Source organism: Mesocricetus auratus, unplaced genomic scaffold (assembly GCF_017639785.1).
Source record: "Mesocricetus auratus isolate SY011 unplaced genomic scaffold, BCM_Maur_2.0 Super-Scaffold_100006, whole genome shotgun sequence".
NCBI classification, from domain to species: domain Eukaryota; kingdom Metazoa; phylum Chordata; class Mammalia; order Rodentia; family Cricetidae; genus Mesocricetus; species Mesocricetus auratus.
The window spans coordinates 51,334,426-51,354,101 of NW_024429190.1; the positions used below are offsets into that span (position 1 = coordinate 51,334,426).

General features: G+C 43.7%; 1 protein-coding gene across 6 annotated transcripts in view; it reads right to left on the reverse strand.

The window, feature by feature from the left end:
• The window catches only part of Fryl (FRY like transcription coactivator), a 235,955-nt gene that overhangs the window by 20,153 nt on the left and 196,126 nt on the right, over nt 1-19,676 (reverse strand). For 4 of the 6 annotated variants that reach the window (XM_040747186.1, XM_040747184.1, XM_040747183.1 and 1 more), the window contains 11 exons: nt 19,095-19,189; nt 17,150-17,757; nt 16,691-16,788; nt 11,336-11,506; nt 9,860-10,000; nt 8,432-8,629; nt 7,672-7,833; nt 7,487-7,561; nt 7,015-7,191; nt 4,350-4,553; nt 1,569-1,733 (listed from right to left, as the gene is read on the reverse strand). In XM_040747186.1, coding sequence (XP_040603120.1) covers nt 1,569-1,733; nt 4,350-4,553; nt 7,015-7,191; nt 7,487-7,561; nt 7,672-7,833; nt 8,432-8,629; nt 9,860-10,000; nt 11,336-11,506; nt 16,691-16,788; nt 17,150-17,757; nt 19,095-19,189 — 2,094 coding nt within the window. Of the gene's footprint in view, nt 1-1,568; nt 1,734-4,349; nt 4,554-4,903; nt 4,913-7,014; nt 7,192-7,486; nt 7,562-7,671; nt 7,834-8,431; nt 8,630-9,859; nt 10,001-11,335; nt 11,507-16,690; nt 16,789-17,149; nt 17,758-19,094; nt 19,190-19,676 lie in introns of all 6 variants that reach the window. The other 2 variants (XM_040747185.1, XM_040747182.1) reach the window with 1 other exon arrangement.

Genomic DNA, 19,676 nt, shown 5'->3' on the forward strand with positions numbered 1-19,676 from the left:
TTTTGGGTGGTGGTGGGCTTTCAAGGCCATGATGAACAGACTGGCTTGGTATATGCTTCTGCCACAACAAGCCCATCTGTCAGGCCTGAAAGCACCAAACAGATCCAAGAGGCCTTCCCTCCTCTTAAACTGATTACCAGTGCTCATCAGTGGAGCACATCCTGAAAGGAACACCCATCCCCACCATCTCCTGCTCTCTGATGGTGCTCATCTAAGTCTTGGGAATGGTGCTCCCTACAGCCACGCCTGTCTGACCCTCTTCATTTCTCCTCATTTCCCTCTTCTCCCACCCACTTTATTCTCCAGGGTACTGAACTCTCTGCAGTCAGCTGAACACACCATGTTAGTTTACATGTCACCTCTCTATCTGAGAGGTCAAAGTACCCTGAAACCTGTCCTTTTATCCCTGTCACAGTTAAAAAGCAGTTTATTACTCTCTGAATTTCCACAAGACCTTCAACACATTGAGTTCCTGTTGAAATGCATGCACACACACACACACACACACACACACACACACGTTGCAAATGTCTTTTCAATCTTCCTTAATGTACACAGTAAAAACCATCATCTCCCTTCTTAGCCTCTTGCTGAAACTCTGGCACCTAGTGAAATCACAACAAATAACCTGCCTGAGCCATTTACATCTTCATTCGATCAGTATTTCGAAGACCCGTGATCAGGAAGCCAAAATGCCTCCATTGCAAAATATATCTGCTCACTGTTAAAAACAGTCCAGACATGTCCAATTCTCCTCCTACTCAGACTATGAGCTTTTGCCTTACAGAAGTAATACAATCTAATAACCCTGTCAGTTGAGGTATAGTAACTACATTAATTTCACTAACATAGACAAAAATGTACCAGTTTCTAATATTTACCAATCAGAGAGCATGTTTCACAAAGCTACAGTAATAATTACATTTTTAAAAAACATCCATAATCATCTTTTTTTAAAAAAGGCAACAACAACAAGACAATTAATACTTACTTATTTTGGTCAGTCATTAGCTTGGAATCGGGCTTCTTACAGGCCTTTCCAAAAACCATAATACTAGTGGTTCCAAAGTCTTTTGATAAGGTTCATTGAAGCAGCTGCTAACACAGCTAGCCTGAGGTCCTAACCCAGTCATAGCACCAATCACAGAAAACCCATACAAAGCAAAGGGAAGGGGAGGGACAACAGAAGCAGTCCTTCACAGAAACACAGCGCCCCGGGCAATGCCTGCTGTCCCCAGAGAAGCGCTTGCACAGGAACCAAGTCACACTCTGCAACGCAAAATGTTCATTGACACACTTGACATTATTTTTAACCTGTAGGCTGTTTCCAACATGTCAACACTTTTTTTTTTTAAAAGGAAGAAACAAATAAAACAAAACTAAGAGACAACCAATCAACCAGGTCTGACAGTTTTGTTGATAAACAACCCAACAGGTTAGAAATACTGAAAACAAATCAAATAATTAGCGTATGTCAGCTGAAAACTCTTTGGGAAGAAAAGCAAGGGACATGGTAGAGCGCCGAAGGGAGCCTAGATTGGCCATGCACCAGCCCCACGTCTCCCCACCTCAGGCAGCTGGCTGCTAGCATTATCTAGACAGGCCTCCAAACTGGGGGGCTCGTCTCTGATCCGCAGGGCATCTTCTGTGGTGTTGCTGCTGGCGGAGTCCTGAGAGTGAAGCAGGTCCTGGTGCCCGGGCATCATGTCATCCGCCACACAGTCACTGTTAAGCTGGGAGAGGAGGGGAGATTCGCTCGTTAGCAGTGACAGCCACAAGAAACAGCATGCATCACCAGATATTTTATGGGATTTCTGAAAGTTAGCCTCTCCCCCGGCCCCATCCAGTATGTATCAGAATGGTCTGGGAGCCTGTAATCCCTCAGCATGATGGAGCATGCAACCACAAAGGTTAACTGCTGCTAATTAAATAAAGGGGAAGAGCTGAGGACTGTCTAGAATACTAGCCTTGAGCGAAAACTTGTATCTTTCATCTATCACCCTTTTTCCCTGGGGGGCGGGGGCAGGCCTCAAACTCTCTGCAACCAAAGACCCTTGGACTTTATTCTTCTGTCTCCACTGCTCAGGTATGGACCACTCACTATGCCCTGCTTATGGGGAGACTGAGATCAAGTCCAGTGTTTTGTGTGAGCTAAGCAAGTACTCAACCAACTGAGCTCCAACCCCCGCTCCGTAAATCATGTTTTGTTTGGCCTGAGGATTTATTTATTTCTGTGGTGCTGGTATCAAACTAAAGACCCTGTGCATGCCAGGCAAAGGCTCTACTACTGAGCTCTGTCTCAGTCACATCTGAGGATTTGTGACATCGGGAACTCTCATGCACGATGGAGTGCACAACTCAGTAATGTAAGCAAAAACCAACAGCTGTTTCAATAAGACCAAAAGGGAGGGAAAAACAAAACTGTAAAGTTGTTTATAATATCAGAGCAGGATTAGGGAGGTTTAAGCACAGTTACTATTTTCTCTGGGTCAGTATCCAACATAGGAAATACCAAACTTTTGATTTACAATACACAGAGCCAAATACTAACTTTTTTCCATGCAGACAAAGCAATTTCAAATGATTTTCATTACCTCAGTACCACTGAGGCTGGGGCTGGACTTGTTAGTAAGTAGTCGACTCTGCCCCATGGCTTTCCAGAGAGCTAGCCATTATTTGGCACTCACTGTGTGCTGAGTGGCTTAGCTCCCATGAGACACTACTGTTTAGGGTCGATTTTTAATGAATGGTTACACAACTTGACAAAGTTACCAAGTGGGTGAAGCCAGACCCTGAGTTTATGATCACAGTTTGTATAATCTGAACCATGATCAGAAAGGCAAAGCCAGTCTTTGAGTTTATGGTTGGCCTCCACAGGGATTGACTGTGCCTCATTCAGCTAGTCTCTGTGGCTAGTAACTTTGGAGACAAACCTTTGGTGACACAGTGACATGCAAGGGCACCAGACAGTCTGCCTGTTTCCGATCCACTCACAAGCTGTGTGTTCTGGGACATGTCACTTACTCTGCAGAACTGCAATTAACCCTGCTTGCCTCGTGCGGTCAAGAGAGAACTATGGAGACTAGAACATGTGAAATACCTTGGAGAGCCTGGTTCGTGGTGAGTACTCAGCCACCACTTAACATACAAAGTGTGTGTGTGTGTGTGTGTGTGTGTGTGTGTGTGTGTTTGTGTGTGTGGGCACTGGAAAAACTTATGTGTGTAACTATGAGATGTCAAGATAGCAGAGAAGATGCGACGCTGGCCACAGACAGACAACTTGGTATTTTGCTTAAAGCCCGCTCAGTGCAATACTATTGCAAGGGTTTCACCCACACAGTGTAGAACAACTAGACTGTGCTAAAAGGGAGACAGGCTGAGTTTAGCATGACAAAAGCCTTCATGTAAGAGTTGGATAATACTCAACACTATGGATGCTTCTGGATGCTCCGTGCTATGATGCACTATTCTCCATGCTGCTGTCTCCAAGTTCCAACCTTACTATGCCTACAGATTCACAACCCATACTTTTCTGAATGAAGAAGATGAGCCCTGTAGCCTTATTCATGTGTACTTATTAACTGGCCACATTGCCCTTGGGATGGGAGCCAGAGTGTCACAATGTTAGTGCTGGGGGTTGGGGAGATTGATGGATGGCTCAGAGGTTAAGTGCACTGGCTGTTCTTCTATAGGTCTTGAGTTCCATTGACAGCAACCTCATGGTGGCTCACAACCATCTATAATGAGAGCTGGTGCCCTCTTCTGGCATGCAGGCTTACAAGCAGGCAGAACACTGCATATATAATAAATAAATCTTCAAAAAAAATTAGCGAAGGTGCCCACAGAGTCTAGAAGAGGGTGTGAGGTCCCTCTGGAGCTGCTGCTAGACGTGGATGCTGGGAACCGACCCAGGTCCCCTTAGACTCTTAAATGCTGAGCCATTTTTCCAGTCTCCTGAGTTAATCTTGAAAAGGACCAAAGTTGTGCTCAGTCTTTGCCCATTATATTCAAATATGACTTTTACATACGGGGAAAGAAAAGCAGCTATGCACTAAGAGTTGGTAGTGCCCTAAACTATACTAAAAAATGTGTGTCATTCAAGAGGAGTCCCTCAAAGGGCTGGAAACACCTCACTCTAACTAGCAGAGGATTAGCTGTGTTATCTAGTCCCTACAGGGCACACAGGACAACTTTGTATGTTTGATTTTGTCAGGAGGAGCAGAACATTTATTGTGGTGTGTGCCTCTTGTACACAATGAAATGACATGTAAACAACTTTTTTTTTTTTTAAATGCAAAGCTAAGAGTTAGCTGAGCCCCCTCTACTTCATGGAAAGGTGAGAGTCATACCATCTGTGTGCGTGACAGGATCTGGCTTGCTGTGAGGGCGGCTTCTTCCTCCGAGGACTCATCTGTATCCTCCTGGTTCGTCAGGGTCAGGCTGGGGGTACTGCTAGAACAGGGGTACTCCTGGAGGGATGGCGTGTCCCCTTTGTCAATACTGTCCAGAGAGCGCCGGCGGACCCCCCAGTTGAAATTGTCCATGCTCTCCCCCTGGAAAAGCAAGACATGATTTCTGAGGCCTCCACAGAAGTTACAACACCCGGAAACACACTGAGGTGGAAAATTACTGAATTCATCATCCAAAGCAGCGTTTCAATCAGCCCGTCTGTTCAACGTTTAATCCGTCATCAAATAGTTATATTTTTAGAGATTAAAATTATTTGGTCAGTTTACCAAATCATTTTCTTGGAATCAATCTTGTACTTTCGGGGAACCAACTAGCTCTACACTCTAGGTCATCTCTACTCCAATACACAGACACGAATGAGACCACACGGAGAACAGATACACCACAGGTGACAACAAAGGCACAATCCACACAACACCAGGCTGCAACTTACCTGCAGCTCCTGGTTAGCAAAAAGGAAAACACACAGAGTTAGAAAGAACGAAGACACACATTCAAATATATGCTATGCTTTTGGGGAAAACTGACTTCTCAAACCCAAAGACGGATACAAGCTCTGGATTTAGCTTTTTTTTGCGGGAGGTCGACATGTGATTGGAACTGGGGAAGAGCTGGAGACAGACACGTAGAACAACGCTTCTGTGATACACTTGGGTAACACGAGGCTTACAAAAATGTTCAAGGTTTACACAGCTCATACTTGGTACGATGCAATAACTGACTTCAAGTACCCACATTCAACTGACGACAATACAGGGTTACAGTCATCTTCACCCGAGGGACGGCTGCCGTTAAGTGCAGTGGTCATTTTTCAATATAATTTAAAATCAAGGTCATAGTTATCAAAATACAACTGCTGCCAACTTCAAAAAAAGGTCAGAGAGATGACACATTTCAGCTTCCCTCCAGTTAGGATTTATGCTATGTTTGCTCTGAGCCTCCATTTTAAAAATATTTTTTGTTAATTTACTTTGTATATTCCAATCCCAGATCCTGCTGCACCCACTCCCCCCCCCCATCTGCTCCTCAGAGAGGGTAAGATCTCCCCTACCAAGTCTGTCACATCATCTCGTTGAGGCAGAGCCTCCATTTTTAAAGGACATAATTCTTAACAGTCTAAGCCCTGGTGTGGCAAATTGCACTAAACTGGCAGGGGTGGGGGTAGAGAGGATAAAAAAACCAAAAAAAGATTAATTTGTATCTCTTTACATGGGAGGGATGGTCTGAAATAGAGGTTTTTCTAAAAGTTTCCTCCCCTAAACAGATGAATTCTTCCAAATCTAATTTTTAGATGCAAGTCCATTGTACAAAACCAACAGAGTAAACCGAAACTATGCAAGCTGAATGCACTTTAGGTGCTCTGCCCACTGAGCCCTCTGACCCATCCTGGCTGTTTCTCAAGGTCTTTTAGATGCTTTTGGGTTCTGCAAGGTTAGGGTTTGGAAAGCACTTTTCTTGGACTTACACTGTAAATACGACCATGTTGCACAGCACATTCATGGCACCCAGCCTCACAATGTATTTAGTGAATGAATGAATGAATGAATGTATTCATACTGCAGGCTTTCAAAGCCAGGGGATCTTTTGCGAGTTACATTTGCTACAGGAACGGAATCCCAGTAGTGTAAAACAACAAGGCATCTCCCTTGGATTTACCATGGTGGTTACTTAAGAAAGCTTCAGATGCTTCAACCTGCTAAGAGCACATGGAAAAGCAGCCTCTCCCCTTTCCTGAAAGCATCCCCAGGGCTCATCTTTGCTTGCCTCCTATACTGCCGTTTGGACACATGAGGTCACTGAACAGTGACAGCCATCTTGTTGCTGCCTGAGACCCAACTGGCCTGTGTAAAGGGAAGCCTCCTGGAAAGGAGAGGGCCCAGAGAGGCATAGGAAGATGGACAGAGGCCTTACAGAGTCACTCCGCCTTGGGACTAGCTCAGCTGCCTGGGCTGACAAGTCTGCATTTGCATTTCCACTTAGAAATGTACACAGAACCAGTTTATAAGAGAAAGAAAGCCCTTTGGGTGTCAGAAGAAACAGGTCCTGGGGGCAGTTGAAGAAAAAGTGGTTGGGGATGCCAGTGAGAGACCTCAGGCACCTGCCAGAGGCAGAGTTCTAGAAAGCCAAAGTTGCCACGTGGTCACTTCAGTGACAAATACCACTGTCTGAGTGCGGGATGGTGGCTCACCCCTGTCACTTCATATTTGGGAGGCTAAGGCAGAGAACTGGTGTGAGTTTCAGGCCAGCTAATATTACAAGGTGAGGGGACCTTGTCTCAAAACAAAAACAAGAAGATTGTATCTGATCGATTCTAATGTATGCATTTACTATTAACTTGTTAGCTCAGGCTAAACATTTAATTCCCTTTTTTACTTTGTAAAGACGGAATGGACTCTTCTTTCATGCCAGGCCCCTGCCACTGGCTGATTGTGTCACTCATAGCTCCTGTTTAGTTTACTTTTCTTGATTTTACTCCTCTCCATAAGGGGAGAGTCTGGCTCATGCATGAGCATCTGTAAACGTCAAGAGAGCCCACATTCTTACCTCTGCGTCTTCCAGCTCAACGTCCAAGAAGTCGAAGTCCTTGAAGACGCCGAACTGTTGCTCACTGCTGTTGTCTTCAACGGCAACTTCCTCTTCCTGGATTATGTCCTCCGTGGTGGAAATCAAGCTCATCTGCTGATCCCCACCTTCCAAATCCTCATTAGAAGAAAATACAACCTGATGTCCCGAAAGAGAAAAAAGAAAACAGGTTGTCCATCATTTTGGTCATGCTGTGCCTGTGTTACCAGCCCCTCAAGAACCCTGTCAGCCTCACTCTTTAATCAATGCAGAATTGCAATCTAGTTTTCATGCCTAACTAGTCCAACCCTGCATCAGCATGTCTGCTGGAGTTTGCAGCAGACAAGACCATCTCCTTTTCACTGTTGGTTAATACCAGGACTGGCTCAGAAAAGGCAAGTGCCAAGACACAATGACTTTGACACCCTTTATCTGCATGCTCCTGACTACTCACAGATGGGTTCTTCGGGAGGCCAGACTCGGGGCCACAGAGGGAAAGCACGCTCATCAGCTTCTCTCTTGTTCTCCGCTGACAGGAAGGAAATTGCAGGGTTAGTATGGGTAAACTGAGACAGTTCTCAGGTGTTTACATGTTCGCAAAATTGATTCTTCCCTCCCATGCTGATGCTTTCTATGCACCTGCGATAACTGTGGCCTTTTCCAACTGACGGGAACCAGGGCGTTGGAAGTGGAGCCAGAGGACGTGGAGGAGGTGCTCCTGGTGACAGCGATCACCTTTGCTTTCCCATTCCTTCCCGCAGCGCTGTGCTGGCCTCCATACTTGTTTCCAATGATGGGCGTCTACACAGAAACAAATGTCAAAGTTGACTCAGTGCTTACACAACAAAGAAACCAGAAAGGGTTAACAGTAGTAGGTCTAGCATGACATTTTCTACAAATAAGCAAGAAAGCAGGCTGAGCACGGCATGGGGAGCAAGCCAGTAAGCAGCATTCCTCCATGGCTTCTGCATCAGCTCCTGGTTCCTGGTCCTAAACTTGCCTTCTCTGGATGATGGACTACAAATTTTAAGATGAAATAAACCCTCTCCTCGCAAGTTGATGTTGGTCACGGCATTTTATGACAGCAACAGGAACCCCAACCAAGGCACTCCCAAACTGTCGTATCTGCTCAACACTTCGATGTTACCTCTTTTCTGAAGCACACCTTTAGGAGCGCCCTGTATATTCCCAGAACACTTCTACCTTACTTCCAGGTAGCATCACGATGTTCATCTGCCTGTGCTTCCCCAGAGTCAGCCTTCTCCCCATTTTTACAACCAGTTTCACAACACTATTATAGTGCCTAGTACTAACCATGTACAAGTGCTGCTAACTTAAAGTGAATAAAAGAGCAGATGAGAACTCTTAACGGCACCATCTCGATTATGGGAAATCTTACCTCAGAGATGTCAAAGTGAAAGTCTAAGGTCTTGCCAGGTAACTCCTTTGAGACGTTATTGAAAATTTTAGCGAAGGATATTTCAGGAGAACCTACATCTACCCCATAGGCCTTGGGGATGTCATTGGGTACAACAAGACTTGCAGAGCGGGACACCACCAGCTTTAGGATGTTGAGGGCTTCCTTCCAGTAAGGACTCTGGATTTGGAAGGAATCAACATGAGAGTTACGAGTGTGCACGCAGAACAGAGGACCCGGCCTATGCCGTAGACTGTGGACATAGTATTGCTATAAGATGTCTATAAAATGATTCGTTTTCCTTTGAGATCTTTTAACAGAAGTCTGAATTACAAAACAGGAAAATCTGATTAGTGTTAGTGTTAGATGATTACACAGATAGCTCCTCCCTAATGGAGGAACTTGTTTTCTCCCAGGGAGTACTTTGTAAATCATTAATTTAGAGAGTTTTAAGTAGGAACCTGGCTGCTCTTAAAGAAGGAGTCACATTTGAACTTTTACAGGTGAAGCTTCTGGCTTCAAAGCTAAATCTTAAATAGATGATAAAAAATTTTAAAAATATACACACTTTAGACATATGTTAAAATACTAAAACACATTTTGACTTCTCTAAAAAATTTTATTACTTATTTAATGTGTATGGGTGTTTTGCCTGTATGTACCTGAATACCACACATTTGTGAATTGTCAACAGAGGCCAAAAGAGGGTGTTGGATCCCCTGGAACTGGAGTTACAGATGGTTGTGAGCTGCTGTGTGGGTGCTGGGAATCAAACTTGGGTCCTAAGCAAAAGCAACAAGTGCTCTTAACTGCTGAGCAGGTTCTCAGTCCCTGGACTTGTTTGAATTTCCACTTTCTAAATATCTGGTACTTCCTGTCATAGAAAAACCAACTCTCAAGTACAGACTTTTTGCTTGTTTGTTTGTTTTTTGAGACAGAGTCTCTCTGTATTGCTTTGGAGCCTATCCTGACACTCACTCTGTAGACCAGGCTGGCCTCGAATTCAGAGATCTGGGTGCCTCTGCCTCTCAAGTGCTGGGATTAAAGGCGTGCGCCACCAACGCTCAGCTCAAGTACAGACTTTTAAAGTAGCCTTCTGTTTCTGAAAATTTTTATCCAATACATAATACCTGGCTATCGCAGAGTCACACAAAGAGTGAATAAGTTCTTTGTCACAGCCCCAATTTTCAGAGATGGTAACTGCTGCCTTTGCATCCACACTCGCTCTTTCTGGCTGCTAAAGCTGAGGACAGCAACACACTTCATGTCACTTACACCAAGAGTGTTTTCGATGCAGTAAACATTCCTGGAAACACCCCTACTCTTTAGTTTCTAGGGTGCATTGGCATTTTATACTTATGAATTATTTCAAGTTGAACAAGGCTGCATGTGAATTTTGTGGTCACTCACCTGTACATATTTGCCAATAATCTTTATGATCTCCAGGTTAAACTGCTTGGCTGGGGCAGCAGACAGGTCAATGTGACTCAAGAGACTATAGATGATCTGTAGCAACGATTGCTGCATACTGGACAATCCTTTTTCTAACAGCTGGAAATCAGATTGAAATGCAGGCTTTAAAAAGGCTGAACAAAAACCTGGCATCACACTTACAAAGTTGAAAAACATAACAGGTTTAATCTGTTTGTTCAAATTGCTAGAGATCAGAAAATGTATAATAAAAGGCAATATATATTATTTTTCCTTCTGTCAGAAAGGATAACTATTTCTTTTTTCATTAATAGCCTTAAATAATAAATAAGTACTACTTGTATTAGGCTAGAGAGAAAAAGACTACACTACTATCACCGAAGAGTGGGAACTTCTTCCATTCACAAACCACTCATACAGCTAGCTACACAGCGGCTAATTGATCTCACATGAGACTTTTATCCTATAAAACTGAAAAGAGTGACTGCCACCTGCACCTCAATGACCAGTTCACATGGCTCTGACCACCAAAAAAAGAAAAATGTATTTCAGTAAAAGGAAAAAGATTTTATTCTTTCTTGAGTTTTTGATTCCTCTCTCCCTCCTTCCTTCCTGGAATTCACTGTGTAGCCCAGGCTGGCTCCCAAACCTCTGATCCCTGTTTCTTTATTGCTGCGATTACAGGTATGAGCCCAGCTTCCAACCAAGAACTAATTTTGAAGAAATGAAATTTATACTTATTCTCTAGGATCATCACCACCCAAAATACGCTCTCCATTTTCTGTAAAGGAGAGGTTTACATTAATTACTGTTAGTTTTTATGTTGATTTGACACACAGTCTAGAGTAATTTGGGAAGAGAACATCATAGAGAAAATGCCCTCACCAGGTTGCTCTGTAGGTGAGCCTGTGGGGCTTTTTGTTGAGAGGGCCCAGGCCATAGCGGGTGGCAGCACCCTTGGGGAGATGGTTCTGGGGTACATGAGCAAGCAGGCCCAGCAAGCCGGCACGCAGCACCCCCCATGCTCTGTATACTGGCTCCTGCCCTCAGTGATGTGCAACTGCAGACAAAAGAAACCCTTTCCTGTCGCCTTTGGTGTTTTATCACAGCAACAGAAATCCTAATTAAGACATTTGCTTTCATGTCAACTAAGGCAACAATAAAGAAACTAAATAGTGGAAATGGGAGAAAACCAGCCAATGAAAAAATCCTTTTGGACTTAAATCATCTGTGTCTCTATACGCTCTCTGTTCTCTATACTCTCTATGCTCTGATGCCATCTCTATTCTGATGCTCTCTATCCTCTGACTCTTTCTTCTACTCTGATAATCTCTCTTCTCCGATATTCTCTCCACCCACAGTCAACTGGAAGGTTAGCTAGCACCACAGGGCTGCTTCTCTAAACAGCCACTTGACAACTTCACCACTGAGCAGTTCAAAGCCACCTGAATTCACCTCTGCCAGGTAAGTCACCAGACTGAAGGTGGCATCTGAGAAGGAGTCATGCAGGTACCGACACACCACGTTGATCCAGTTGGAACAGTCTCTGGAATAGGTGTGCGTGCTGTACAAACTCATCATGTGGGCCAGGTTCACCAGTGTCGGGCACTTCTCTTCTGCACAGACCTGCAGAACATGCATGCTTATTTCATTTGCCTAAAACTTTAACCTGCTTTAGGCTACACGCATTTATTTCAAGAAATAATTTGAGATGCATATTTAAGTTTCAATGCATTTCATTTCAAAAAGCTAGGAAAGTTAAAAGAAAAAGGCAAAAAAAGTAAGGTACTGTTAAGAGAATTGCAATATAACAATGGTTCTCAACCTGGTCTCAACCTCTTTGACCAACTTCTTCTTTTTTTTTCCTTTTCAAGAGGGTTTCTCTGTAGCTTTGGACCCTGTTCTGGAACTCACTCTGTAGAAAACGCTGGCCCTGAACCCACAGAGATCTGCCTGCCTCTGCTTCCCAAATGTGGGGACTAAAGGTGTGTGCCACCACCACCTGGCTTTTGGCAAACTTATATCTCTAAAAATATTTAAATTATGATTCATAACAGTAGCAAAATTTCAGTTCTGAAGTAGCAATGAACATAATTTTATGGCTTGGGGGGTCACAGGAACTGCATTAAAGGGTCGCAGCATTAGGAAGGTTGAGAACCACTGCAGTAGAGGACTAGAAAGAGGAGTGTGACATGTCCAACCATCACTTGTCTGGGTTACACGGGATGGTGTCTTCAGTCTATAATACTGTCTCTGGTAAATGGCCACTCACAGTTTTGTAAGTCCTACCCATGACTTTATAACTGTTTTGTCAAATCCCAAAGTAGTCTAGTGCGCAAGAGCCTTAGCAGGCAGGCTCTACTTAAGATTCCTGGCCAGTTCAGGGCGCTGTATCTCATAGATGTATTCAGAGTATCTCACAGAGGAGCTACTGCAGACAGCCCCAACCTTTGAGCCAGTCACAGAACTTCACTGGCTCTATGTCATCTCCACTGGCAGCCATCTGCACAACAGACATCAAACTGCTTTTCCAGAAATTATGTAAGTGCTGAGTTCCTTAGCCACTTGTGAAGCCAACCTATAACATGTCTATCTTCTGGAAACTGTTTGACATAGAGCTATGAAACGGGAATTTGCAAATCTTTGGGGGACCTTATCAGTTGAATTCACACTCTTAGTTCCTTTATTCCCTGGGTCATTGATGAAGATATCCTCTGGGAAATATTAGGACAATCTAGAACTGGAAAAGGGGCCCTGGCTATTTTACAAATCTTGTATGTATGTACGTATGTACGTATGTATGAAAAAAGACTGGCCTAGTCATAAAATGTCTACTTTACTTTTTTTTTTTTTTTTTTTGGTTTTATGAGACAGGGTTTCTCTGTATTGTTTTGGAGGCTGTCGGTCCAGCCCGGCCTCGAACTCACAGAGATCCGCCTGCCTCTGCCTCCCAAGTACTGGGATAAAAGGCATGCGCCACCACCGCCTGGCTATAATGTCTATTTTCAGCTCTCTTCTTTTCATTTATCTCGCTTGTTCTCCCACTTTACTAACCTTCGTATACATTTTCACAATGGCCTCAAGCATTTAGTAAAGAGAAAACTGTCCCTGAAATACACGCATATACGTAACTATTTCTCTAAAATAATTTCGATAATTCCGAGCATGTCTGACAGACTTGGAGGGCCTCAAGTCCATCTTTCAGTCATTGTCCCTTCCTGGGCTGGAGACACAAAGGCATACAGGACTGCAGAAAACACGATGTAGCAGCATGGAAATCATTTTATAAATTCATTGAAAGCAGCTGATCTCATCTATCATCCATAAAACTTTGGAGAAGATGAAGGGGACTTGGTTGATGTTTCTTATTTCTATTTTAACATGAATGATTTTAAAAAAATCATATAATCTTATAACTCCACAATAACTATTTAAATCTTTACTAAAACTTTTTTTCTCAAGTAACAATACACTCTTTTTGGGTTGCTTTTGAGTCTTGCTATGTAGATCAGGCCAGACTTGAATTTATGATTCTTCCTCAGCTTTCTGATTGCTGGGATCAAGGGTGGGCGAGCGCCATCACCTCTGGCTGTTACAAAAGGATATGTGTTTTTTCCTCAACTGTATTTTTTCTAACACTTATCTTTGAAAAGGGAGAGAATTCCTGCACAATACCATAAAGAAGAAAGTGACCTAAGATTTAATTTTGACATTTTGAAACACCAGATTAGGATACAATCTGAGGGTCCAAAAAGAAATGTTCCATAATTAACTTTTTCCGTATGGTTTCTGCCATGATGGAGTGTTGCCTGGCCCCATGAGCACAAACACAGATTTAGTGATATTTGCATAATGAGGAAGTACATAATGGCAGAGAATTAATCTCAACAGTTACAAGCGAGAGGAACAATTAAGAAAATCAATTTAACGCACATCCTGCAGGTTGCTAAAAGCATACGTGGGGGGAGCCATCCTGTGCTGCGCCACAGGAGAAAGCACACTCGAAAACAATTTAGCACTCACAGAAGGCCTGATTTGGAGTCTTAGAAGCAAAAAAATTATGTGGGGACTTCCTGTGACCTAGAGGTCCGGGTATCCACAGCTTTATCCTTGGGGCCTATGGCGGCATCCTTAGGTCAGGCTGGACCCAGCATTGCATACACTCTGGCTACAGCTCTTGCTTCTATTTCCCTGTTCCTACCTTTTATTTCCTTAAAGGTTCCAGTTAAGCGCGCGCGTGTTTCCCGTCATGTTTTCATTCTAACCCCTCAATTGGAGGATGCAGGGAGGAGAGCTTGTTTATGTGTTTCTGATGATGCATCATTACAATATTAAAATAAAATCTATTTTAACAAATCTTATACTATCCTAAACCTTATTGGTGAAAACACTATGTGTAAAGTTGGCTTATTTTAGAGAAATATTTTATAAAGGTATTTTATTTCAAGCCATCAGTTTTCCATTAAACTTCCTCAAATCAAGAATAAGAATTTTTCAACCATCTTGTTTTTACGACCAGGTATGTTTTTCATTCAACTTCATTACATTTATTTATTTATTGTACGTGTGCACATGCGTGTGGAAGAAGAGGATGACTTGCTGGACATGGTTCTACCTACAAACTTAGGTTGTGCATACTAGGGGCAAGTGCCTCAATCTACTGAGCCAGCTCACAGGCTCAGTGTTTTTTTGTTTTTTGTTTGTTTTTTTAATTTTGAGACAGGTGCCCACTCTGTAGCCCAGGCTGGCTTAGAACTTACCATGTAACCCAGCTGGTCTCAAACTCACGACAAAATTCCTCAGCCTCCAGAGCACTGGGATTATAACACAGGAGCTACCATGCCTGGCTTACCATTTTTAAGAAACTAAGATATGTTTTCATTAATTACGGAAAGCTAAGTTATCTACAATTGGCTATTTAAGAACCTCTTCACACTTAAGAAATTATAATAAACTCAGAAGCTCAATGCCATATCTTTGTCCTTTTTTTGTTTGCTTGAAGGCAGGACTTATTGTGTCCATTAGCTACCCAACACTTCCCTAGGAAGACCAGGGTGCCCTTGCACTTGTGATGGTCCTTTCTCCACAGCCGTGCCACCACGCTCAGCTCTAAGTCTTTTCTTGTCCTTTGTGTCACCTGGCAAAGTAAGGCAAAAGCTCTGATGTTCCTGACTGCTAATGTGCTCGTCGCTGCTTAGCACTCACTACGGGTCTGCACTCATCAGCCTTGTGCCTGGCGATGGGAGCCTGCTTCCCTCTTCCCTTTGTTAACTGAATGGAGGGGCGTTAAAAAAAAGTGCTTGTTCTATGAAAAGCTCTTTGCAAAAAGGTAATTACTCATTACTCTCTGTTAGAACTTTCTGCCTTTTCCTCCCAGGGCTCTAGTTAGATTCTTTTTTTTTTTTTTTAAGATTTATTTAGAATGTATACATGCCTGCATGTACGCCTGCATATCAGAAGAGGGCACCAGATCTCATTATACATGGTTGTGAGCCATCATGTGGTTGCTGGGAATTGAACTCAGGACCTCTGGAAGATCAGCCAGTGCTCTTAACTGCTGAGCCATGTGTCCAGCCCCTAGTTAGGTTCTTGTAGCTGTTTTGTTCTTCACTTACTCCTCTCAGTTCTTCATTCACTTCAGAGTGTGTATTACTTATTATTATTATTTTTTTTGAGACAGGGTTTCTCTGTATTGTTTTGGAGCCTATCCTGGAACTCGCTCTGTAGACCAGGCTGGCCTCGAACTCACAGAGATCCTCCTGCCTCTGCCTCCTGAGTGCTAGGACTAAAGGCATGCGCCACAAATGCCCAGCTTCCGGAGTGTTACTTCTAAATGTGTCTAACTTTTATATGTTTTAAGCTTGAAAGTTTCCCCCTCCAAGAGAATACACATAGTTGTACATACATAAATAGAAATCTTATCTTCAAAAAGCTATTCAGACAGGAAATTATCAAAACTATAAAAGGGCAACACCGTATTTCATGAAACTAAGAGATAAACATTTTTACCACACTGACAGATGATATAAGAGCTATACTACTGCTTCCAGAACTGTGTGGTGGGAAGGTAAACTGTGCGCAGAGAGAAAAGACAGAAAAGAAAGGATTAAAAAGAAAAAAGTAGAAACAATTTTAAGAAACTCAAGAGATTCTATGTCTCCTCCATTGGGGGCCTCTGCGCAGGCCATTTTTCCTTGCATGTGCGTGCTGTATGTGCGTGGGTGCTGGGAATGGAGCTCAGGTCCTCTGTAAGAGCAGCAGGGGCTTTTACCAGTGGGACCATCTCTCTGCACACACAATGTCTTCTGCCAACAAAATGCCAATTCCTGGCCCTCTCACCCAGGGATCTCATTTTGATGGTTACTGTTTGATTTTCAGCACCAGCCTAGGCAGGACCTTCTCTAGAGTGACATTTGCCATCTGAGTCCCCAGAGGCTCTGTCCCCACTGCCTGGAGTCTCAGCAGACTCGAGAGTGACTTCAGCTATGTCGCTCCAAGGCCCGTAAGGACAGGAGTTCTATCTATCCCATCCATCTCTAGCACTCACCGCAGTGCCTGGTCCAGGTTTCCAGTAAATCAACGAATGAGAGAGAAACCCCGACAGAGTGGTAGAGGAGTAGGAAAAGGAGCAGAAAAAGACTCAGACTCGGAGGAGGGCTGCTCGAATTCAATGTTTTTATTCTCTGGCTTCTGTGCAACTTATTTGCAAGATAAACAGAATAAGCGTTAGAGGCACAACTCAGAAAACCACAGGGAGAGGATCTGCAAGACAGATCCTGAGCCGGATCTTCCAGCATCATTGTTCCTTACCTTGGCTATTCGACTAGCAGTTTCTTTGCAGAACTGAGTTGGGCTGTCAAAGTGCTGGATTAAGTGAGGCAGTAAGCAAAGGATGTTAAGAGGAAAGCCTATCGGGCGGGGGGAGAAAGCAAACAAGAACCAACTTTATTGCACAATATTTGGAAAGCTAAACGCATGTCTAACTGGTCTACAGGAACTACTTTCATTTTAATGGGTTATCTGATCATATAAATTTTTAACCAAATAATTCATCGAACAAGAAAAATTATAACTTTTTTCAGCAATTTATAAACAAATGACTGGTCTACATTCCAACTACATTAAAATGCAACTACAGGATAGACTTCAGCGGCTGTCTGCTCCCTTAGCATCCGGGAGAAACTAGGTTCAACCCCCAGGTTATCACCCTGCCCCCCCACCCTTAAAAGGTAACTATTCAGACATTGGTACAGATTACATTCACATCACCTGACAGCTGGGACGGATCCACCAATGTGTGTTTGGAGACGGAAATGAGTTGGCTGAGGAGGTGCACTGTCATCTCTTGGGTAGACACTGAGGTAAAGCCCTTGAGGAAGAGCTGCTGAAGGCCTGGAAAGTTACTCCATTTCAACTTGCTCTGAACGCTTTCAATCTTCTCTCGACTCTCCGACTTATCCAGAGGCAAGTGGACGAGCAGCTTGTTGAGAAGCCTGAGAGCCAGGAGGTATTCATATTCATAATCAGACTCTAAGAGAGACGTCGCTATCCAGAAGATGGTGGCCATCAGGTTGGTGGGCTCAGTAGTGGGCTGCGCGTCGTACATTCCTTTCTCTCTCAGCGAGGAGAGGCTTCGAGTCCTTGCCAAGCTACCGCTATGGTTTATCCGTCCGTCCATGATATCCAGTGTGTTACTCCGCCTCCGATCCCCTCTGCCGTCACCAGCTAAACTTAGCCTCAAAGAGTTACTTCTCGTGTTACTGTTGTATCCCAAATAACTGCTGCTGTTAATGGGACCCGTGCTTAGATTGAGCTGCCCAGTGCTTTTTCTGTTAGCTGCATACTTGTTCCCCATTACAGGGTCATGGTATGAGGTTCTAAAGAGAGAGGGGGGAGGGAAGACTGTCATTTTTGCTACATTAAATTTACTCTTACAAACTGAAAAAGTAACTTTTTTTTTATCTGACTTTGTTTCATGGAATTTCAGTTTTGCCTCAACATAGGGATGACAGCATCTTGTCTGCTGTGGTTCTGTCCTTTGAAGTTACAAGTTTTTTACTGCTGGAGTCGACACTGCCTTCCAGCTCTGGATTTAGATGTGTGTTACGTCCAAGGCAGACCCCGTTTGTGTCATGACTGTCCTATGCAACAGTCCCTCCTGCTTCCAATGGCACATTCTTTCCGCAAGACCCAAACATATGGATGCTTTTACTTCTACACATCCAACTGACTAAAATTAGTTACTATTTTACATTACTAAAAGTATACAAGAAGACAGGGACAATAAATAAAATCCACAGAGGGAGGGAAGTATGTAAAGGTACATCTATACCCTTTTACTTGCTATTATTAGATATAAAGGAGACACAGGAATCCAAGGGATACAACAATTAGGGAGGCGAGTTAAGCATGCCTGGGGGAAGGTGACTACAGGGAGCCTCAAGGATTAGCTGTTTGAGGGTTGCAAGGCAGACAAGTGGGGGGTGAGGCTGCTCTGGGGAAAGTGGCAATCAGGTAAAGGTGGGTGTCTGAGGGCGCACCCAGGGAGTGACTGCTGGTGTGACAGCAATAGAGCTTGGTAGAGACTAAAGAGACAGTAAAAAGGTCCCCAACCAGAACACTGAAAAAGAGCACTGACAAGATCAGCCCCGAGTTCCTAACTTTCCATGCTTAACAGATACATATACATACATACATACATACATATATATATAGTTAAAAAAGTATGTGTGCATGTATGTGTAGATGCCTTCAAATACCAGAATAGGGTGCCACATCTTCGGAGCTGGAGTTTTGGGGTAGATGTGGTTGGTGGAAACTGAAGAGTTAATGCTGAGCCGTCTGTTTAGCCCACATCCGATTTCCCCCTCCCGTTTATTTTCTTTTTCTTTTAGACTGGGCCTTGTGTATCCCAGGCTGGCCTTGACCCACTATGTAGCCAAGGATGACCTTCAATTTCTGACCCATTACTCTCCAGCTTCCAAGTGCTGTGTGTAGTTACTGGCAGAGGCTACCGCACCATGTTCTTTCGGTTGTAGGGATCAAAGCCAGGCCCTCACCAGTGCTCCTAGCTGACCTACACCCACAGCCCACTATCTGAACTCTTTGGCTGTTGTTCATACTGCTGACATTGGGTTCATCCACTGTCACTGTAGTCACAGGAGATTAGACACTGGAGCCCTGCTTTCAGGGCTGCCAGGCTGCAAATTCTTACTGAGAAAGGGCAGAAAGTAGGTCGTAATGCTTCATGGTTTCAGCCAAGGTATCGATGGCAGACTCCAAGGTAAGAAGCAGTTCAATCACAAATCCCTGGGGACAAAGGGCAGACTTTTAATTAATTATGTTCAGTTTAAAAAACCTAACAAAACGACCACAATAACCAAAAAAACCAAAATGGCAACGGACTCCCTGGGGAGATTTAAAAACAGAACCAACCTCACATTCATGCTGCAAAATAATTAACCTCCTGAGCAACACGGCTTTGCTAGTTGGTGAGAGCTCATCAAACCAAACGTACACAGTGATTATAACAGCGCTGTAATTGCCAGAGATTGCTCAGGCCGGAAGTCTAGAGCACACTCTTTTTTCCATACATAACACTGAGTCTGTCAACAGGTCTTGAAAATATCACTTTAAAATAGATCTGACTGCCTTTGTCCTTACCTCCACAGCCTCCTTGGATGGAGCCTAACGCTTTAGCCGGAATCCTCTCAACAGCTAATGGGGACCTCTCTGGTTCTACTTGTCCCCTCATCCCCTGCAAGGATGCCACCTAGACAGCACTGAGAGGCCCTCC